Below are 23,995 nucleotides of genomic sequence, written 5' to 3'. Positions count from 1 at the left end.
AGAGCACAGCCAGCATGGCCAGGCGCCATTGAAAGCCTTCTCCTTCTCCATGAATTTGTCCAATCCTCTTTTAAAGCCATCCAAGCTGGCCATTCTGCTCTCCTCCATCAACAGCTACAGATGATGCACAGCTCTCTGCTTCTGCTCTACATCTGCATGTGTGGCAGTAGATGAGCTGGGTTGGTGTCCAGCTTCATTAATGGTCTGGATGGGAGCAAATATACTGACGCTCAGTCCAGGTGATTGATTGAAGCAGCTGAGCAGAGACAAAAAGGGGTCAAGGCTGAATCCATTTTACAATCCTGCCAAAGTTGCCAGCCATTTTTCTCTGTTTCGATGATTCTTCATCAGCGGGGTTTCTTAGGTCTAAGTGTACCAAGTATGTTTGCTTTGCTAACTCAAATTGTTTGCAGCACTCAAATTGTTTGCAGGGCCTTGTCCTGATGTTGATATTTACTGGAAGTTATCCTGAATAAAACTTTGTGAATATTTTTTGAAATTATCCTTTCTGGCCCGAGTTCTTGCAACTTTTTGTTTACTTCTGGACTTTACCAAGAACTCCAATTTCTACTGTAATTCAATATAGCCATTTTTCTCTGGCTACCAAAACCATGAAACATGTATTCCAAGAAGGTCTCTGGCACATGGCCAGGAGAAATCTGATGATCAGCTAAACTTGGAAGTCCCAACCACACCCTGCCAATGGACACTGGAGAAATAGTCTCTTGGCAGGAAATAAATGGCACTTCAGCAATCTCAGTTCGAGAGAGACAAATAGATTCATTTGGGCTTCTATCAGCCTCTCATTTTTCCAATCTTAATTTCAGTTTGCCTCATTTCTGCTTCAGAGTGGATTACACACACACACACACACACACACACACACACACTGAGTGAACATTTGCATGCATTTTCCTGCACATTCCTCTAACAGGCACATTTTTCTCTGATACTTGGCCCAATATACTCTTTTTGCAAGCAGATGTCCCCAATACAATGCATCTTTCTACGTATGTTTACTATATACAACTTGGTGCATACTTCCCCCTTTTGGTTTTTCTTTTTTGGTATGCATTTTTTGTGTCAAGGAACCACATTGCAATGTTTGAAGAAGTGTCAATTTTGAAAGACAGCTGTGTTTTAGTCTATGTACTGGCTCCAGCAGGACAAATAAGAAAATGTAGAATCTGAACAAATTACTCCCTTGTGAATTTCAAAGCACACACACACAGACATGCCAAACAACAAAAAACAAGCCCAATCAACTCTTTTCCAAACCTATAACAGTGCCTTTTGGTCCACAAGATGGTGCTGCACAACCACACTCTTTACTCTGCTGGAGGAACGTGAGGAGAGTCAAGCCATTTCTTACTGTTGGATTTTTTAAAAGGCATTTTATTTGTCAACACCTGAAATGCCTGATATGGAGGGAAAGCCAAGAACCTTCTCTGTTGTTAAGCAGGCCTATCCATGCAGCCTCCCTCCCTCCTCAAGCATGCCCCAAAGGGGCTGAGCAAAACAGAAGTGAAATCCAAAACAAGGCAGAAAAGTGTTGATGGTTGGCAGTCCATGTGTTATGGAGGGAGGAGCGTCATACCCTTCCCAGACTAATCCTGAACCCTGTGTTGGGGAAGGGACATGGCTCAGTGGCAGGACACCTGCTTTGCATGTAAGAAGGTCTCGGGTTCAATCACCAGTACCTCCAGGTGGGGCTGGGAGAGAACCTTGCCTGAAACCCCAGAGAGCCACTGCCAGTCAGTGTAGGCAACAGTGAGATAGATGGGCCAGTGGTCCGAGTCAGAAAAAGGCAGCTTCCTGTGTTGCTCCATGGATGCAAGTGCAAAATCAGCTACATCTGACCCATTGAGTGACAGGAAGTTGCCCATTGTCATACAATTATGGTTTAGCTCTACCCTGAATGACTGTAATGGGCTTTGCATGGATCTGTCCTTGATGGCAGTGTGGAACGTTCAGCTTGATGGTTGGGGTGTGATGGACATTTTCCTCACTGCTGAGTCACATCAAAAAAGATAAGAGGGGAGGGTTTCTAGGTCAGAGGGGGTCTTCCATGGCATCTGTTTCTAGAACTCCCACATTCTCCCAGAATCCCATTTGGCTCGGGAAGCTCTTATCTTGGTTTAATGCACTTGTGAGCATGATGGTTCTCAGAGCAGAGTTCCTTCATGAGTGAGTTGACCAGCACCACCTTTTGATTCAATCATTGAAATAGAAATTATCAAGCCAAAGAAAGCAGGAAGAAAAGCTGAAGAACGAAGAGGCAGTGCCAGCAGCAACAGAAACAAAAGCTTGCATGAAATGGAATGTTCTCCATTGGTAGGACACAAATACAGAGAAATGCCTGCCATTCATTCATTCATTCATTCATTCATTCATTCATTTTCCACCCTTCACCCTAAGGTCCCAGGGCATCTTGTAACATTAAAACAGATTAAGAACAATTTAAAACAACTTACATACATAAAACGAAGCCGAGTTCTAAACACAGGCATCTCAAGTGTCAAAAAGGCAAAGTGATTTACCACTGCCACCACAATCATAATTATTATTTAAATTTGCATACTGCCCAATATTCGCAGGTCTTAGGGAAGTTCACAAGATAAAATCACAGTATAAAAATACAAAATACACAATCAAAATAGAAACAAAACCAATCAATAACCCCCCTCCAACACATTTTCAAAGGGCATTGGATGTGAATGAGCCTAAAGGTGTAAAATGAAGGTGCCAGCTGAATCTCCTATTCCAGGGGTGTCAAACTCAAATTCATTGGGGGCCACATCAGCAGTTTGGTCACCCTCAAAGGGCCGGTTGTGTCTGTAGGACTATGTGTCCACTCTTTATTATCATAAATTATTGTCACTGCATTCAATTATTACTGTTTTCTGTAATAATGTAAGCTCATTCCCGCCCCCACGCGGATCACATTCCTGCGTCGTGGCGCGTGTGTGGGAGGGGATGTAAACGAGGGAAATTTGAACAAAAGGTGGGGATCGACGGCTTCCGGGGGGGGGGGGGGCTCAACTAAACCTTCGGCAGGAAGGAGAAAGCCACTGCTGGGATTAAAAACCTGCAGATGGAAAGAGGGCTTCCCTCTCCCGCCCTGCGCACACCCAAACCCCGCTAGGCAGGATGCCATACGCTGCAACCCACCCCATGCTTTGGAGAGGGGCAGGAACATGCGGTGCAGCGCCAACTCCCTGCTTTGCTTTTGCATCCTCCCTCCTCAGCGCCAGAGTCCCTTCCCCTCGCGCTGAGGGAGGGCAGCGGATTTCCCAAGGAGGAAGGCGGCGGCAGCCCCAGCGGACGTGCATCTTCGCCTCAGAGCTGCTCTTCCCCCCACCCGCACTGTTGTCGTATTCACTTGAAAACCTCCCCCCCCCAAAAAAATTCCCCTCCCACCTACTCAAACCGCGAGGCGACTCCATCTGGAGCCCTACATCACGAGGGGCTGAGAGGAGGCGGCGGCAGAGCGGGAAGAGCAGGAACCCGTGCCGTCGCCGCCGCCTCCCTCCCGGCCGCCCCCCGGGGAGCAGCTCCGCCGGAACTGAGAAGCCAAAGGGCGGCTCGGGGGTGGGGGGCAGAGCAAAAGCCAGGCACCCTCCCGAGTGTCTATGAGGAGAAAACAGGGGAAGAGGGAAGAGAAACCCGGCTCCATCAAGAGAGCGGCTGTTGCGCTTCGCCTACTTCCCCCTCAGGCTCACTCCGCGTCCCTTTCGCCCACTCGCTCGCCCACCTCCCGGATGCAGCCAAGGAGAGGAAGGGAAGCGGCGGGCGGCGGCTCCCCAGTGCCACCTCACTCGCTCTCGGAGACTACAGCAAAGCCCGCCAAAAAAAAATCCAGCGCTGCTCCGTCCCGGCACCAACTTTGCCGGCGGCGCCTGTAGGGCTTTCCTACCTCCTCGGCGGGCTTCCTCCTCCTCCTCCTGCATCTCACTTCCCCGTCTGGCTGCTGTGCCACCGCCTCCCTCAGCCTCATTCGAAATTGAAATTCCCTGGCCAAGGCCGTCAGCGCGGCTCCAGCGCCCCGGCCTCCGCCTGCAGCCCCGCCCCCGGTTTTGACCCTCGGCCAATCGCAGGCTCCAGAACTACTGTCAGCGGCTAGTGTCGGCGGCAGCTACGCAGGCCACATGACGAGGTCTGGCGGGCCGGATTAGGCCCCCGGGCCTTGTGTTTGACACCCGTATCCTATTCCAAATGGGTGCCTGGAAACTTTTTATTCAGACAAGCTTTGGGTGTTTGTGTTTATTGTGTTCATTGAGATTGTGGTTTCTCCGCTGCTATTACTTGTTGTTCTTACCAAGATTTTGCATTACTACATGGTTTGTATTACTGCAAACACAACAGCAGCTTTTCCTGCACAGTCCCAAGGGCAACACTAGGGATACAGCAGGCACTTTCTCCGCCAACTTTTAAGTGCCTTCTGAAAACTATGCTATCCCATCAGTCTTATGCTGGCAATTAACAAGAAATCCTTCCACAGTATTTCCAATTTTAACTTTTTCATATGGTTTCCGATGTTTGGTATTACATACAGTTGTTGTGAACCACTTTGGATGGTTTCTTTGTGAATCCATGGTATATAGATATTATTATTATGCATTAATTATTAATTATTATTATTATTATTATTATTATTATTATTATTATTATGCATTTGTTGCAGTTATATCCCACCTTGCTTCAATGAGTTCTAGGTGGCATACAAAGGTCACCCAGTAAGCTTTGTGGCTGCGTAAGAATTTTTAAAATTAATAACAAACAAACAAACCTATCCACCAAATAGAGGGAAGAAGAGCTTTCATTCGGGTGCATTTACCTGGTCGTGGCAGCCCCAAATACCTAACAAAAAGTAAAGAAAAATCCTCCTGACTCCAGTCCAAACCAGCCACCACTTAGAAACTGTGCATTTACTCAAAAGCAATGCATCTAACTCTTCCTCTTTAAGGAGTTCAGCCCCTCTGCAGCAGCTAGAGCTGCTCCTTGAGCTCCTTGCTGCCTCAGCCTGGCTAAATGCAGCAGAGAAAAGCCACACCAACAGGAAAGCCATCTACACAGCAGTGGTGGATCTTGCGGTCTCAAATATCAGCGGCGCCCTGCACAACACCAAAATTCAGTGCCCCTCTGCCTCTAGCGCTCCACTATAAATCATAGTTGATAGTTGCAGTGTTCCCAGCGACATCCTCAAGGCTCTGCGCCCAGTGCGACTGAAATGGTTGGGCTCCCCAAAATCTGCCTCTGTGCACAGGCAGCACTCCTGGCCAGCTCACTTCATTTTGATGACTGGAGTTATGGTTATTTTGGGTATTTATTTCTCTGTAGAAGCAGGCTCTCCAGAAATCCACTGCCTATTAGTCATCATTCAGCTGTCATGCCCAGCCTACAGTGGGCTAATTTGTGAAAGGCCCAGTGATGTATATTCTAACCTTTCATGAACTTTTCCAACCAAAATTCTATTCTTGTTTCCCCAAAGGCACTTTCAAGCTTGCTGGGGTGCATTTGTGTTTACCGTTTTCCCCTCTTCATTCACTCTCCCTGTTTCTGAAGCTATTTCTTCTTGTGGCGATTGTGTAAGACGGAGCATCTTCACCATCTTGTAGGCAACTCAGCATCTTCTACCCATTCCTGCCCCAGTTCCAACCCCAAATCCTGTCTTAAAGACCTGATTCATGTAAGAACATAAGAAGATCCTGCTGGATCAGGCCAATGACTCGCCTAGTCCAGCATCCTGTTCTCACAGTGGCCAGTCAGATGCCCCCATGGGAAACCTGCAAACAGGAATTGAGCACAAGGAATGCTTCCCATCACACTCGGGGGCATTTCCAAGTGTGCAGAGTCTTGAATTCCCAAGACTCTGCAAATGAAGTTCAATCTGCCCCCCAGATGGAAATTAGTCTCCTGGCATGCCCCCTCCATGCACCACCATAGTGCTATGCATGTCCACAAATTCCAAACTACAGTGTTTGTACAATTAAACCTGGGTTGGGGGGGGGCTGTTTCAGCATTTGGCCACATTTCATGTGGCCCTAAGCATCATCCAGCTTCCTGGGACCACTCCTGCTCCTCTGGGCATCGCTTCCCCTGTGTGGGGAGCTTGGAATGCTGTAGATGTCCACCCAACATGGACTCTACCCTCCCCCAGCTCTGGGCTCTGCCCCATCTATTATGCTATCACCACTTGATTGTGGGCCAATGGCTCTTCATAGGGAAAACGTTCCCCACTCCTGAATTAAATAAAGTTCTGACTTCTAATCGGGTAATCAGCCCCAGAAAGAAAACACTAGAGACTGAGAATCTATTAACCCTGATTATAGAAGAGCTTTATGTTGCAGTCCTATATAGTTACCCATGTGAAAGTCTGCCCCACTGAATTCCTTGGGGCTTGCTTCTGATTATCTGGACACGCAAGGTATTTTATTCCATGTAACAGAATCAGGAGCTGTTTATTCTCTAGTCAACTACCTTCTGCCACCCCAAGCACCTCACCATCTCTTCATCCAACCAGTCCTTGAAAATACCTCAAGAACTGCCTCTCCCCATATGAACTGACCCGGACCCTGTGACAATCATCCAAGGCCCTTCTTCATGGGTTTCCTCTGCCAGAGGCCCAGAGGGTGGCAAGACAAGAACGGGCCTTTTCTGCGGTGCCTCCCCACTTGTGGAATGCTCTCCTCAGGGAGGCCTGTCTGGCTCCTTCATTAGATCTTTAGGCACCAGGAAAAAACATTTCTCTTCTCCCAGGCCTTTGGCTAAATAAGCAACCTATTTGTTATGAACTGACAGGACTTTGGAGAGGAGGAAGAGGATCCTGGCGAGGGGTGCAGCTGGGAGTGGGTCACACGGGAGCAAGCTGGGGGTGGGGAAGGAGAGGTTGTTGTAGACAATACTCACAGGGTGACGGAGGATAACGAGGGGCCAGGGGCCAGTGCACAGGAAGCCAAGCAGTAGGAGCCCTTGCCAGAGCCAGAGAGGCCCCCATTCCCACAAACACGGCGGGTCCTGAGATGTAGGGAACAGCAGGTGGGGAACTCTGGGAAACAGAGGCCAGGTGGGGAAGAAGGCATGTGATTCCCTTACCTGGGGAAAGCTGAGAGCAGGTGAGGGTCAGAGACCTCATCAAGCCCAGGTGCTGCAATCAGCAGGCAGAGTGTCAGAAGGCAGCAGAGCTGAGGGGCTGGGTCTGCTCAACTGCCCCATGTTGAGGAACCTCATTTTCAACACTCCTGGACCTCCACAAGTTTTACTTTGGGCATGACTCTAGACTGCATCCTGACTTTGGACTTGGAATGACCCTGAACCTCATTTCTTGACCTTCGACTTTGGATCTTGGACTGTGGACTTTGCAGATGCCGATTGACTCTCGGCTTTTGGACACGGTCTTGGCCCACTGTCTGTCTGGCCATGGGATCAGCGCACTATGGTCTTCTAAACCATGTGTGTGTTGTGGGGGATTGCTGGTTTTGTTTGTTACTATCGGTGCTCTCTCTCTCTCTCTCTCTCTCTCTCTCTCTCTCTCTCTCTCTCTCTCTCTCTAGAAAAAAAGGTGCTGGTACTCACCATAAAGTTGTTACAGTAAGTGCCACACTATTAACATTTGAAAAAAGGTGCCAGTACTGCGGACCCTTGAGTAACTCCAGAAAAAAGCACTGGTTACTATTATATGTATTTTTGGGTTTTTATATTGTAAACTACCCAGTGATCCTTGAAGGGCATTATAGAAATTTAATAACCTAATTTGATACTCAACCGGTTTCCCCCACCCTTGCACCTTATCTGGAGTTGTTTTCCACTCTTACAGTCTGCATTAGGCTCCTCCTAAACTGTTTCTTACCAGTTTTGGGGTTAGGCTGCACCCTTCCAAAGTGAAACTCACTGATAATAGGTTTTGCAGAATTCTGCCTTATCTGCCATTGGCTCTAATTTGAACTACTGTTGGCCTCCTAATTTTCTGCCCTTCCAGTCCCAATAGTCCCCAGCCAACACGCTCAGAGGGAATATCCAACTGTGTTCCACCCTGTTGTGCATTGACTGGTATTGCATGTGTATGGCTAACATGGTAGCAATACCAGGGCTGTCATGATTGGCGGCTGGCAAGAGAGAGTTGCCAGGGAGATTGTGGGCATGTCATCAGTTGCCCTGTTGCTTCTGCTAGTATTCTTCTGTTCTGCCTGGTCATGGTGATGGCTACCTTAGCTGGTCCCTAGCAGGGCTGCCTTAAGCCTATCCGGCGCCGTGGTTCAAAGATCCCTCCAGTGCCCCCCCTGTTTCCCAGAGTTGCTGACCTTTTTATACCACTGCTGGCGGCTTTGTGGGCTGGAGGAGGCGGGCAGCAGCTGGAGGGCGGCTCCTCTGGCGGGGATGAGGCGGAGGCTCCGGGCGCAGCACTGCTTCAGCGCGGCGGGCAAGGGCGTCGCGCCCAGCCTCCACCTCTTCCCTGGCGTCTGTACCGCGGTGGCCACAGCAGACAGAGGCTCTGGGCATGGCGCTGCTTTGGTGCAGCAGATGAGGGCAGTCCAGCCTCCGCCTTTTCCCAGGCACCCTCCAGAATTCAGCGCGAACTTGGCCCCCTGGTGCCCCGTGCCACTTGCCTCTATGGACAAGATGCCCCTGGTCCCTAGCCTTGTCCCTCCCACTGCTTCAGCCCAGCATTTAGATGAATGGGTCCAGCCTCACGTGTCAGAATCACTCCTGACTAGCTACCAGCAGTGCATTGCGGCAAAAGGGTGTCTTTATGGAGTTTGCCCTTGGATCATTGCTGAAATTCTGCCCTTTGCATTAATGGTTAGACATTACCATGCTTAGTATTAACCCAGAAATGGAAATACTCATTCAACCATCTGCCTTCGTCTCTCTAGCATTAGTGAAACCTGGCAGCTTAGTGGACAAAATATAAAACACTGTACTATAATTATCCTGTGCCATTTACAGAGTGGTATTTTTGCCTGGGGATGACAAATGCCTGCCATTTCTCAGCCAAACATGACACACAAATTAAAAGTGAAGGAGCAGTTTCCAACCTCAAAGACTGTAGAGTTTTGGAATGCAGAGGTTTGTGGAAGACAAAAGGGATTTTATTTCAGAGCCATCTGAATTTCTAGTCCCAGATCATAGCTCGTTTGCAAATGCATTCGTCCACCCTTGATTGCTGTTATTTTAAAGATGAAGCAAGGGTTGTTGAGGACAATCTGGTGAATCCACACAGGAGCTAAGAAGAGTAGGATTCAATTCCATGGTCTAAGAACAGACCTGGGTTCAATATGCTATTTGCAGATTGTTAATATTTTCTCTGAAGATATTCCAGAGGAGTAGCAGTGCTAGGCTATATTGCAGAAGAAGAAAAAACCCCAAAGAATTTTGCTGAATTGACTGGTGAATTTATTATGGCATGATCTGCAAAAGGTGATGCCATACTAAATTTGTTAAATATTTAAGGTTCCACAACTCTTTTTTTGTTTTCTCTGAAGAGCTTCACCTTGGGATTCTACAGGCTGAATTCATTCCTGTGCAGATTCATGTCCAGCTAGGTATGAAACGAGTGCTAAATGATTTATGCTGCTCTGCAACCATGCATTATACATCAAGGGGCCTGGCAATGGAGGAAATCAAAGCTCCATGAATGCTGATGTTTCAGCCTGACAAGGCAAAGCACCCACAGACGAGCCTTCATGCAAAACAAGGCGGAAACGACCAGTGGGAAACTGCCTCTGGAAATATCAGATGGAGAAAGGGTTGTGAATAAAAAGGAGGGTATTTTAAGAGCCCCTTTCATTTATTTATTTATTTTAAAAATAAAGTCTACTAAGGTGGAAGAAAGAGGATAGGACTTAATAATTTACATGTAAATCCATACACACCTATGCTTTAACATGTCTGCTTTACAGCCTTGTGTTTGCAATCCCAGAAAATCTACAATGTAGCTTAGTGGCTTGGTCTAAGACCCAGGGCTGTAGCTCAGTTGTTGTAATAATAATAATAATAATAATAAGAAGAAGAAGTAAAAAATATGGGATGCGGGTGGCGCTGTGGTCTAAACCAATGAGCCTCTTGGGCTTGCTGATTGGAAGGTCAGTGGTTCGAATCCCCACGACGGAGTGAGCTCCTGCTGCTCTGTCCCAGCTTCTGCCAACCTAGCAGTTTGAATGCATACCAATGCAAGTAGATAAATGGGTACCACTGTGGCAGGGAGGTAAATGGCATTTCTCTACGCTCTGGCTTCCATCATGGTGTTCCGTTGCGTCAGAAGCGGTTTATTCCTGCTGGCCACATGACCTGGAAAGCTGTCTGTGGACAAACGCTAGTTCCCTCAGCCTGAAATGAGATGCGCACTGCACCCCATAGTCACCTTGGACTGGACTTAACTGTCCAGGGGTCCTTTACCTTTTTAGTACTACTACTAATACATTGTTGTTGTTGTTAGAATTTATATACTGCCCTATACCCAGAGGTCTCAGAACAAAATCAAAATATAAAACCACAAGATATATAATCAAAATAAAAACAACCCAATAAGATCCCTCTAAAAGTTGTGTCGTTCTTTATCTCCTTGGCATCTGATGGTGGGTGGGTGCCACTACCGAGAAGGCCCTCTGCCTGGTTCCCTGTAACCTCGCATCTCACAGTGAGGGAACCACCAGAAGACCATTGGAGCTGGACCTCAGTGTCTGAGCTGAATGATGGGGGTGGGGACTCTCCTTCAGGTATACTGGGCCTCTGCTCTAGAGCATTTGTTGTACATGCACAAGATCCCATGTTTAGTTGCTGGCATATGTAGATAAAGGCCTTACCCCTCTGAAACCATGGAGAGCTGTTGCCAGTCATAATATAATAATTAATTATTTGTACCCCACCCATCTGGCTGGGTTTCTCCAGCCACTCTGGTCTGCTCCCAACAGAATATTAAAAATGCGATAAAACGTCAAACATTAAAAAAATTCTCGAAACAGGGCTACCTTCAGATGTCTTCTAACAGCAAGATACTTGTTTAATTCTTTGACATCAGATGGGAGGGTGTTCCACAGGGCGGGCACCACCACCAAGAAGGTCCTCTGCCTGGTTGCCTGTAACCTTACTTCTCGCAGTGAGGGAACTGCCAGAAGGCCCTCAGCGCTGGACCTCAGTCTGTAGACAATGCTGAGCTAGATGGACCAATGGCCTGATTTAATATGACCAGTGAGTGCCACTGCAGAGGTGGGATGAATCCAGAATTCCCCAGTCTGTGTTCAACTACTTACTCACTGGACCAGCATATAGCATCTGTTTAAAAGGGCCTATTTGCTTTATTGGGGGCTGATCAAATAACACCAGAGTGTTTGTTTAGCAGTGCTGTGTATGTTAGAACGTACCAGATGTTTTCCATAACTACAATAATTTGTTACTACAACTCGCTCAGAAAGCCCAAGGCAAAGCAGTTAGATCTGGGCAGGGATCCAAGATCTGGATCCAAGTGCAATTTAAATGAGCATTCCTGGTCTATTTAGACCCAGGGTTGTACTACTAGCCACCACTGCCCAGCCACTCATGCAGCTCCTGCTGCAACAAGGGAAGCTCCTCCTTTCTGTTCACTCCCATAGCCTGGTGGTTCTGAGGACTTCTAAGAATGTCAGGAGAACCCTGCTAGATTAGAACAAAGGTCCATCTAATCCTCCAGCCATTTCCGCAGATAATGCAAATAGATTCCCCAATGGGGAGCCCAAAGGCAGGGTGTGAGAGCGACTCTTGTGATTTCCAGAAACTGATATTCAGAGGCATACGGTTTCAAAATACAATGGTGCTTCGAGTTACAAACACTTCAGGTTATAAACGCTTCAGGTTTTAAACTCCGCTAACCTGTTAACCTCGAGTTGAGAACTTTGCCCCAGGATTAAACAAAAATCGTGTGCTGGTGGCGCAGCAGCAGCAAGAGGCCCCATTAGCGAAAGCACACCTCTAGTTAAGAACGGACGTCTGGAACAAATCAAGTTTGTAACTAGAGGTACCACGGTATGGCTGTAGAACATAGACCTATTTTCCAGGGATAGCCCCAGATTTATAGAAGCCATCCCATTTCTGATTTGTTCCCAGAATGTCCCTCTTTTCCTTAAGACGTACCTATTTTCATCATATAAATGTTGGAGGGTGTGGAGTTATGTGAACCCTGAACCAAGGAGATAAGTACTGTAACTATACAACCAGGGCTTTTTTTCACTGGAACTCAGTTCTGACATCTCTCAGCTGGGCTCCATTGTCATTATAAGAGAATGAAGGAAGTGTTCATGGTGATTTCTGGCATCTCTTTTTCTAGAAAAACAGCACTGTATACAACCTTTAGAAAACATCTGAAGGTGTTCCTGTAAAGGGAGGGTTTTTTAAAAAAAGTTTTTATATATGTTGGAAGCCAGAATGGCTGGGGCAGCATTTTATCATATAAATATTGGAGGGGGTACTGGTAGTCATTGCAGACCTACAGTAATCCTCTTGTGGAGCCATCGAAGTCTGTGACCATCACTACACCTTGTGGGAGCAAACTCCATCATTTAACTATGTGCTGTGTGAAGAAGGAGATCCTTTATGTCTGTTCTGAAGGCCCAACCGTGAAGGCAAACTCTTCCATTGCCTCCCAAGACAGATGGATGCGAATGTTCCAATAGTCAGCATCATTAGATAGCTCCGAATTCTAGTCATATGAGAGAATGAGAAAAACTGATTTCGACCCACTTTCCCCACACCATGCATATATTATGTGTCAAAGCTGTTACAGTTAGAGCTCCACAGCAGCCCATATCAATGCTAAACATAGATACACATTTGCCAACAACATTGCTGGTGGGTGGCAATATTCCTGGAAGGTGTACATCAGTGGTGGACTGGTTGTGGGTGAACAAATTTCAACTTGGTGCAGATGAGATGGAGCTGCTGATGCAAGGGGTCTCTCCACTCCACCAGCAAGCTGGAGAAATTCCTGCTCTGAATGAGGTCACACTCTCTTGTAAGGATGAGGTTTATAGTTCTGTTAGGTCTCGCCTTATATTATTATCAGGATATCTCTCTCTCATAAAATGGTAGAGTTGGAAGGGACCCCAAGGATTATCATGTTCAACCCCTTGCAAGGCAGGAATCCCTGACAGATGGCCACTGAACCTCTGCTTAGAAACCTCCAGTGAAGGAGAGGCCACCACCTTCTGAGGTAGCTCATTCCACTGTCAAGCAGCTCCTACCCTTGGAAAGTTCTTGTAATTTGAACCCATTAGTTTGGGTTATCGCATTATACATGATAAAGCTTTCTTCAGCTGGGCTGCATCAATAGGAGTATAGCGTCTAGATCAAGGGACGTAATAGTACCACTGTATTCTGCTCTGGTCAGACCTCACCTGGAGTACTGTGTCCAGTTCTGGGCACCACAGTTCTAGAAGGATACTGACAAGCTGGAACGTGTCCAGAAGAGGGCAACCCAAATGGTCAAAGGCCTGGAAACGATGCCTTATGAGGAACGGCTTAGGGAGCTGGGTATGTTTAGCCTGGAGAAGAGAAGGTTAAGGGGTGATATGATAGCCATGTTCAAATATATAAAAGGATGTCATATAGAGGAGGGTTGTTTTCTGCTGCTCCAGAGAAGCGGACATGGAGCAATGGATTCAAACTACAAGAAAGAAGATTCCACCTAAACATTAGGAAGAACTTCTTGACAGTAAGAGCTGTTCGACAGTGGAATTTGCTGCCAAGAAGTGTGGTGGAGTCTCCTTCTTTGGAGGTCTTTAAGCAGAGGCTTGACAGACATCTGTCAAGAATGCTTTGATGGTGTTTCCTGCTTGGCAGGGGGTTGGACTGGATGGCCCTTGTGGTCTCTTCCAACTCTATGATTCTATGAATCTCACCCCTTGCTTTTTCCTGCAAGACCAATTGCAGTACAGTCGTTAACAGTTGTCAACAGGTTCACCACTCCTATCAGCCAATCACCCATTCCTACCACCCTTCTGAGTAACACCCCTCCCCACCCTCTCACTATATATAAGGGTCTGGTAACTTCTGTTTCAGTGTATCTGAAGAAGTGTGCATGCACACGAAAGCTCATACCAAAATAAAAACTTAGTTGGTCTCTAAGGTGCTACTGGAAGGAATTTTTTTATCCATTAGTTTCCATTAGTTTGGGTCATACATACATATATATATATATATGATACACAAAATATATATGTGTACACAGTACACAGGTCAGATCTGTGCTTAATAGATAACTACTTTGCACCCATTTGGTGGTTTGGGAGTGTGCAGCTTGTGATTATTGCTGAGCTGAAACAGGGTCTTCGTTGCCAAGGCCGACACTCACCTTTTTGCAACACTTTGTTGTAGTGAAATTGCCGCAGTGCCACGAGGAAATGCCCTTGATGTTTTGGCAGCACAGTGACACCCATTTACATGAAGACATGCTTGTTCCTCAATGATGCCCACAAAGGCACACCTGACGACTAGACAGCTGTGGCACCATCATTATTCCCGGTTGACTGGGTTTATGTAGTGAAGATGAAAGAAGCCTTTAAAATGGTGTGAAGTTGGGGCTGCAGACAAATACAGTGGTACCTCGGTTAAAGAATGCCCTGCTTAACGAAATTTTCGCTTAACGAAAGGTTTTTTCTAGTGGAGGTTGCCTCGCTAGACGAATTCGTTTTACGAAAAATTCATCTAGCGAATCACAGTTTGCCATAGGAATGCATTGAAATTCAATTAATGCGTTCCTATGGGCAAAAAAAATTCCAAAAAAATTCAATGCATTCCTATGGGATTCGCTAGACGAATTTTTCGTTATAAGAAAAGACCTGTGGAACGAATTAAATTCATCTAGCGAGGCACCACTGTATAGGGGATTTCAGGGGACCAGATGCATCTGGGTGAGAAAAGAGGAGCATTTTGGTATTTTACATGGGATGCCAACATGTGCAACTTTCATGTTGTACCTGCTCCTACATTCTAGGATGCTTTCAGTGGAAGAGATCGGATGGAGGCAAGACCACATTTTATTTCCAAAAAAGACATACAAAAAATTTGTGGAAACATAAAATCATAAAAAATGCTATCTCAGGACACTCACTGAACCCAAATTAATCCACATTAACACCAACCAACCACACCCTTCTGAAGACTGTGTGGGATTTTAAAGATATAGCACCCTTTGTCATACCTACTTCTCGCTTTGCTAAATGAAACAAATCACAATGCTACCCTGCACCTACGGATGCACTAAGCCTTGACCAGGCTCTCTCAGAAGGCCGGTCTTTCAGACAGTCCCAGAATATAATCAAACTTTACTTTGGAAGATGTCATCATTTACTGTGTCATCCTCCTTGTCAAGGACTGGTAAGTAGCCACCTTCACGGGGCAAACACCAGCACCAGCCAGCACCAGTGAGGTCCAGAGAGGCAAAGTCGAAGTCAGTCATGTCTAGTGCCCTGAAATCCACAGTGTCCAGCCTGTAATGAATCTCGTTGAGCTTTTGCCAGTATAACCAGGTCATCACCAAACCTACTGCCTGCAAGAAAAGATGGAGACAAAATTACTTGTTAACATGCGTGCGCTTAAAATGCAATTATGATAGGGTATGTACGTGTATAGCCAGGGTTTCCCTAATACAACAGTGTGGGTATGCATAACCCAAGTGAAGCTGCTTTGATAGAAGAACCTGCAGGGAAAGTTCACAGCAAGTAAGAACCCTCCATCATCCAGCACAGCAGCCAACATGCAAAAGGCAATGGGTCCATTTGGGCTCTCTTGGAAGCTAACCTTATTAGCAGCAGAGGTACTTTTAGTCGGTCCATGCAAAAAAAACTAATGCAATTCTAGGCTGCATCAGCAGAAGTCAAGTGTCCAGGTCAAGGGAAGTCATGCTGTTGTTGTTGAGCCGTTTAGTCGTGTCCGACTCTTCGTGACCCCATGGACCAGAACATGCCAGGCACTCCTGTCTTCCACTGCCTCCTGCAGTTTGGTCAGACTCATGTTGGTGGCTTCGAGAACACTGTCCAACCATCTCGTCCTCTGTCATCCCCTTCTCCTTGTGCCCTCAATCTTTCCCAACATCAGGGTCTTTTCCAGGGACTCTTCTCTTCTCATGAGGTGGCCAAAGTATTGGAGCCTCAGCTTCAGGATCTGTCCTTCCAGTGAGCACTCAGGGCTGATTTCCTTAACAATGGATAGGTTTGATCTTCTTGCAGTCCATGGGACTCTCAAAAGTCTCCTCCAGCACCATAATTCAAAAGCATCAATTCTTCGGCGATCAGCCTTCTTTATGGTCCAGCTCTCACTTCCATACATCACTACTGGGAAAACCATAGCTTTAACTATACAGACCTTTGTAGGCAAGGTGATGTCTCTGCTTTTAAAGATGCTGTCTAGGTCTGTCATTGCTTTTCTCCCAAGAAGTCATAGTCCCACTCTATTATTCTGCCTTGGTCAGACCGCAACTGGAATACTGTGTCCAATTCTGGGCACCGCAATCTAAGGAGGATGTTGACAAGCTGGAACGTGTGCAGAGGAGGGCAACCAAGATGAGGAGGAACAGTTAAGGACTTTAAAAGTACAAACTTGAATGCCTGGTACAAGGGAGTGTGGTGTGTTGCCCTAGCAGAGAAAATGACTCTCAAATTAACAATGGCAAGAAGAACAAAGCATGAAGATACCTTTGTGGGAGAATTGTGGATCTTCATTTCATTCACAATTCCTCAAAAAACCAGAGACCAGTTTTGTTTATACTAGCTTGTAGATCCCTTAATAACATGTTTTATAGATGTGTAGTGTTATTAGTTGTGATGTATGTGTGAGAATGTAGGTTTTCAAAATGTATTATTATTTTTTTTGGGGGGGGGTGTCTTTGGGTTGTTGTTTTTTAAGTGAGGTCCCAGGAACTTCAGGTTTATTTTATTTAAATAAGGATCCCGCACAGTTAAAGAACTCCACTTGTGGAAGCTCATTTTTAAAAAGATTGCTTATATTGCTTAATCACTCTAAAACTTAAGAGAAGCCCGATGTATAATATTAGATTGAAAAAGAACTCCCTTTATAGCCTCTGGAAAGAACAGCCCAGTTTATGATTCAGTCTGTTAACCGTCCCTCTGATGTGATGGTGCACACATCCCAGCTCCCTGAGCAGTGAGGTCCAAAGGCAGCACAAGCCTGCTTATATTTACTCAGCAGTAAGTCCCAATGCATTTAATGCAAAACTATGGGTTTGTGCAGGTAGCACAAGCTGGAATGCGCCTGGGTGGGTGAGATTCTGGCTCACATGTCAACTTTAAACCATTGGGTTATGAAGCTGGCTTGTTCAACTAACTGCAGCTTGTAATAAATGGCAATCTCTAGTTTACATGAAGTAACAAGCCCGATTCCATGAAAGCAAAACTAACTTCTGTTGAACACTTTCCCCAAGGGGTAGGGGTGTGGAAGCTCAAGACTTGCTTGGGTTTGTAACAGCTCACAGACGTAGCATTTAACCATGGTTTACTATTACATGCGAATGCAACTACTTGCTTCACTGGGATTTATTTCTATGACATCACATCAATGGACTGCTGACATCACTTTGATGGACAGTTCTGCGGGCACAGTGGATCCCTGCACTCAGCAGAATTCAACACCTTCATTTCCCATCAGCTAATGAGCAGGGAGAGTGCAAATTCTACTTGCTTCAGATGTGCACACAGCCAATCCTGTGGGGAACCATGTGTGCACCATGTAGTCTATTCCTGCAGAAAGCTGTTCAAATCTGCTTGGTTTGGCTGTGTGCACCTGGCTGGACTGATCCCATGCGCTCATCAGCTGATGGATGGGGAGTTCAATCCTGCTCGGTCACTAACTCCCTTCACCCCCGCTAGCTAACTTTGACAGGTAGGTGGACTCGCCCACCTCTCAAATCTTGCCAGCCTGTCAAAGTTGGCCTAGGTGCAGGGGGGCAGGTAATTAAATATCTGGCCCATGGGGCCGAGAAGGTTTCCCATCCCTGTACTACAGTATACTGTCAGAATAACTGTAATAACTACACAAGTTATAATAGTAATATTTCCTGCCCACCCTTCACCATGTGATCCCAGGTTGAGCTGCAACAATTTAAAAATACAGTATTAAAATTAGGTAAAACTAAATGAGTAATAGTGCAATGCTATGCATAGGAGCCAGCTCCTAGAGGCCGAGGAGTCTTTGCCTTCCCCAATAAAATATTTGGGCATTGCCATTCAAATGGTGTGCATGCACTGCGTCATGTGATTGATTATGCAGGGTGGGGCTTACCGGCCTCCCCAATATTTTATTCCAGTTGGCACCCCTTATGCTATGCATGTATACTCTGAAGTAAACCTCCTTGTGTTCAGCAGGGCTTACTCACTGGTGTGCTTAGGATAGGACTGCAGCCTGTGGTATAATGCTTGGGTTGGATTATGGCCTGCTCAGCCATGAAGCTCACTTCACAGGGTTGTTGGGAGGATAAAATGGGGAGGAGAACCATGTACACTACCTTGAGGAAAAGGTGGTATATAAATGTGATTTTTTTTTTAAAAAAATTAAATTTAACAAAAGCTCCGCTTCAGTGTATAATATGCCAGACATTAAGAGCTGAGGCAGTGAGACAGCACCTACTGTTACTTATGACAGTAAAGAAGGATTAGACAAATTCATGGAGGATATATTATATATATTCGTGTGTATACACATGAAAGCTCATACCTAGAAAGTTTATACTTAGTTGGTCTTTGAGGTGCTACTAGAATTAATAAAAAAATAATATTTTTTGGGGAAAGATTCTTCTAAAGACTGTCTTAAGACAAAAAGACTTGATTCTCTTAAGGGAGTTCTTTTTGGATCATCTATTTTTTAAAAAAATCTTTCATCTTGTTATTTTTTATGACTATGACAGACCATCATGGCTACCTATCTGAATCATGGAGGATAAGTGTGCCATGATAGCTATGCTCCTGTTCTACTGCTGGAGGCATTACGTCTTCAAAGACAGTACAGTATCTGTTTCCAGGGATCACAAGTGAGCGCATGGTTGTAGTCAGGTCTTGCTGGTGGGCAAGTGAGCACAGGATGATGCATGAAATTGACCTTTGCCCAGATCCATCAGCCAGTCTCTTCTCGTGTTCCTGCATTCCAAGCCTAATAGGAGGATGCAGACTCCTGAAAACAGGTAGGTTCCTATTATGTGGGCTGCTATTCATAACATAGATAACCATCTGGAGAAGCGCCGACAGAGCCTGAGATTCCAGCAACTGCCAGATCACCCCAAAAAGCTATAAACTGGGCCTTTGTTATTTCAGATCGAGAGAGCGCTCAATATGGTATATTGTGAGCAAAAAAAATGCATTCATTAGTGACAAGTTTTCATTTTCATTTGCAAAGTGGGCTTATTTATAACTTTCTGCTTCCACCTGATATCTCCCTTGATAATGGTCCCAATGCAGCAATTGTAAGCAATATACTGAAACAAGAGAATGTGTTCTGTTCTTCAAAAAACAATCAGGTAGAAGCTGTTAGCTAGGAAACAGATGCTGATGATAAATAATGATTGTAAGAGCATTAATCAGCACCATCCTGTGTGCACTAGGAACAGCAGGCATTCAGGAAAAAATCAGTGAAGTTGCTTGATTTGCATTAACTCCTTGATCACTCCAATGGCAGCTTATTTGCAGGAAAACAGCTTGAACCAAATTCAATGAAACTATGGCATACAGCAGACACGTCTCTTCTCCCTCCCCCAGATATATTATTTAAGAGTCACTGCCACCCATTATATGTGTGCTCATAATTTTAGCCTATAAAATTTTAGCTTACAATTTTATGGTTCTGAGATCAGACAGGTGGTGTGCATGTTTGCATGTGTGTGCTTTAAAAATCTGCAGTGCCCCTTTGACTGCACAATCTTAGCCAGGGAAAAAATCACTAAGTGTTCGCAGCAGTCTATCATGCTGCCCTCAAGTCTCTTAAAAGTTGTCCTGTATCTCCAGGTAATGACAGTTTTTTGATGCCACCAGCTGTGATGAAGGGCAGCTGTGATGACAATTGTGTTTGGCCCAACTTCATTCAGCTTTTCAACCTAGTGAGGTTCACATAAAAGGCACCAACTATTTCTACTTACAAAGGGTAGTTGGGGATTTTATGGTAATTGTCCCTGGAAAATCACCCTGCCTGGTTTTCTTTTCTTTTTCTTTTGCCTTAAAAAAACCTTTGAAAATTGCAGTAAGTTGCACTGCTGCCATAATAAACATACCCCAAACTAAAGCCAATCCCTGCAGCCTCTCATTCTTATGAAATACTGCTCTACTTATAAGCCCTTCCAACTCTAAACCTCAGTGGGTAGCACCAGCAACCCGGACATTATTGGTGGTGGTACTCTGTGAATGCTGCCTTAGTAGGGTCTTTGATTTGAAAGATGGGATATAAAGAAACAAGCATCTGCAACATGATTTTGGAGTTATGGATGATGACATTGTATTGCTAGCACATCTATTTGCATACCTGCTGTTCTCCTAAGAAATTATTCCTGGTGTGGTAGGTCTTTGGAATCAGCAAGTTTGGTGCTGTGCTGAATTACCCAATAGGCAGACCACACATAACCTTAGGGATCCAGCAAAGCAAAAAAAGGAGAAAATTCTGAAAGAATTTGACCTATTATAAATAAAGCGGCATAGTATGAAGTAATCACCATGGGGAAAATCAGAACTCTGCTAGATTTCCTTATACTCCACACTCCTCCCACATTCTTTGGTCCTCTTTTTATTACTAATATCCACCTAAACCAGGGAGACATTAACAAAATAATGCAAATTGGATCCTGTCATGTGCTGCACATGACATACAAGCACGCACATTTCAGCACACATGTAAACTTTGTCATATATATATTACATACAGGGGTGGGGCACCATAATATTTTCAGTGCTTAGGACCTCTAAAGGTCTTTATAGAGATTCAGGGCAGATAAAATAAAGTCTTCATGAAGTGCATAGCTACCAGTAAATGGAACTTGCTCCCACAGAGGGCAGTGATGGCCACCAACCTCGATGTGTTTAAAAGATGATTCAACAAATTCATGGAGGAGGAGAGAGAGCTCTCGTTGGCTAATAGCAATTCTGCCTTCATAGTTGGAGGCAGCAATGCTTCTGAATATCAAGTGATTGAAACCACAGGTGGGGAGGGAGAGAGTGCTCTTGCCTTCCAATCCTGCTTGCAGGTTTGTCACGGGGGAATCTGGTTGGCTACTCTCGAGAACAGGATGTTGGGCTAGGTGGGCCACTGGCCTGATCCAGAAGACCCTCCTTAAGTTCTTATTTCTCAATTTGGCTCTGGTTTGGTGAGATGCTTTCAAGCAACAGTCCATTTTGAGATTAATACCATAGATGGCTCCCAGACAGGACGGTCACTGGTGAAGATAGATTTGTGCAATGCATACAAGCTCAATGTGCTAGCTCAGAAGTATCTACGTGTAACCGTGTTGGGTTGTTTTTTTAGCATAGCAATTCTCAAGGGTCTGAGTTGCCTAACTTTAGATTGAATAAAATAATTTGAATTAAATCGAATGAAGCTGTGAAGCTGTGACACACCGACTGCTAATTTGCTCCAGGTGCTGTAAGTACAGCTAGAAATTAGCATTTGGCTAGAAAACACAACTGTGTCTATAATGTGACCACCCATCTATGTGGAGATGTCACAGCAGAGGAGAAACACCCACAGTGTGGTCTAAACCAGTGTTTCCCAACCTTGGGTCCCCACCAGTGTTCGGACTACAATTCCCATCATCCCTGACCACTGGTCTTGCTAGCTAGGGATGATGGGAGTTGTAGTCCAAAAACAGCTAATGACCCAAGGTTGGGAACGCTGGGTCTAAACAGATGCATGCAAAATTGTAGTTTCTGCTTGAGGCATGTTATGTGCTCTCCATGAACAATGAGAAAATGCAGCTTCCCTACTCAGGCTCTTCTTAAGTCTTAATCTGGCTCTGGGTTGGTGGGATACTTTCAAGCAACAGCGTGTTGACAGATATTGCCATAGATTCTAATGGCTCAATTTAGCTACGTTTCATTTCTAAAGGGCTCTCACTGCTGTTTCTTCAGAGCTACTGAACTGTCACTTTCTTGAAAATTTGATTTATACCAATCACGATTAGTGTCAATATGAAGAGAACTAAGTGACAAGAGCAATATTTATTAAGTTAAGCTGAACAATTTCTGTTTCGTGTTGGCTTTGTTGTGTATAAGCAATACTAATGGCTTTCTTTAGTGCTAATCAATCTGGTAAACAGCCTTGTAAACTGCAATGGGCGAAGAGAAGAATTTATATGAAGTGCTCTATCAATTAGACAACACTGTCTCTGTTAATTGCAAAGGAATATATAGAAGTCAGGAGATGGGCTGAATAATTAGCTGCTGACAGGCATATCCACTTAACTATGGATTAACAGGTGAATGTTTTCACTGACAAATCAATTTACACCCGGGAGAAGCTGGGATACACTCTTATGATAGTCACTGAATTCTCTGTGATAGTTCAAGTCATAAAAATGGCATCTGGTTTTACATTACCCAGTTGAAAATAAACAATGGTGTGTCAAGATGAAAGCTCTTAAAGCTACCATGTGCTCCTCTGGTCCCATTTTGTAAAGCATATGTGTGAGACGACTGCAGTAGTGCTGTGCACTGGGCTTGTGTATTGCAGGACATAAGAGCGTCCTGGATCAGGCCAATGGCCCATCTGGTCCAGCATCCTGTTCTCACATGGGCCAACCAGATGCCCTTGGGAGCAGAACATGAGCAGAAGACCACTCTCCCCTCCTGCGGTTTCCAGCAACTGGCATTTGGAATCATTGCTGCCTCCAACTATGAAGGCAGAGCCGAGCCATTGTGGCGGAATTTATCACATCCTCTTTTAAAGCCATCCGAGTTGGTGGCCATCCCCGTGTCCATTTAGCTACACTGGATGTCCATGAGTTCGAGTGTTATGAGAGGGAGAAATAACTTTTCTCTGTCTACTTTCTCCATGCCAGGTAGCATTTTATAAACTTCTATCCTGTTGTATCCCTTATATCAAAGCGATACAAGGGAGCCATTATTGCCTGTCGTGTGCAATACGCCATGCTGCTGTCTCAGGTCAAACACTGGTGACAATGGTGAGAAAAAAAGGCGGTTTGGTGGGCCTAATCCAGCCCATTGGCTGTAGGTTCACCACCGCTATTTTAAGCTGTATGCAGTTGTGCACAGCATTTACCGAAGACATAAAACTGAAAATAAGGCAAGCTGCTGGGATTTTTAAAAAAATATATATAACTGTTTCCCCTTCATCCCTCTGCCCCACTGGTGGTAGCAACATGGGAAGTGCAGGGACTGGGGAAGGTTAGGGGGAAACTCGTAGGCAAGCTCAGTTTCTCTCCTCTTCTCTCCCCTATACTGTCCCCCACGATGGGGGAGCTCCAGGTGCCATCATAAGGCCCAACTGCTGGCTTGTAGCTGTGGTTGTTGTTGTTTAGTCGTTTCCGACTCTTCGTGACCCCATGGACCAGAGCACGCCAGGCACTCCTGTCTTGCACTGCCTCCCGCAGTTTGGTCAAACTCATGTTCGTAGCTTCGAGAACACCGTCCAACCATCTCGTCCTCTGTCGTCCCCTTCTCCTAGTGCCCTCCATCTTTCCCAACATCAGGGTCTTTTCCAAGGATTCTTCTATTCTCATGAGGTGGCCAAAGTATTGGAGCCTCAGCTTCATGATCTGTCCTTCCAGTGAGCACTCAGGGCTGATTTCCTTAAGAATGGATAGGTTTGATCTTCTTGCAGTCCATGGGACTCTCAAGAGTCTCCTCCAGCACTCTTACCAAAAGAGAACCATCTCCCTTGCAAAAAATTATGAAGGATGCCAGCATAATGGATGGGATCAGTTTGAGAGTAACCAGCAGAGGAACACTGGCAATTCAACAGACCGCTGTGGGGAACAGACACTGCCCCCCTTGTTTTCACCTCCCTAACCTGCTACCCAGTC

General features: G+C 45.5%; 1 protein-coding gene across 2 annotated transcripts in view; it reads right to left on the bottom strand.

The window, feature by feature from the left end:
• Positions 1–14,987: 14,987 nt before the first annotated feature.
• The window catches only part of LOC118086970 (tetraspanin-15), a 76,895-nt gene continuing 67,887 nt past the window's right edge, over positions 14,988–23,995 (bottom strand). For both annotated transcript variants that reach the window (XM_035119097.3, XM_035119098.3), the window contains one exon: positions 14,988–15,517. In XM_035119097.3, the coding sequence (XP_034974988.1) occupies positions 15,287–15,517 (231 nt within the window). In that variant the 3' untranslated portion in view covers positions 14,988–15,286. The remainder of the gene's footprint in view (positions 15,518–23,995) is intronic.

The sequence above is a fragment of the Zootoca vivipara genome, chromosome 6 (assembly GCF_965207765.1).
Source record: "Zootoca vivipara chromosome 6, rZooViv2.hap1.1, whole genome shotgun sequence".
Taxonomy (NCBI): domain Eukaryota; kingdom Metazoa; phylum Chordata; class Lepidosauria; order Squamata; family Lacertidae; genus Zootoca; species Zootoca vivipara.
The sequence above is the reverse complement of the archived record's forward strand: the minus strand, read 5'-3'. Positions and strand labels throughout refer to the sequence as shown.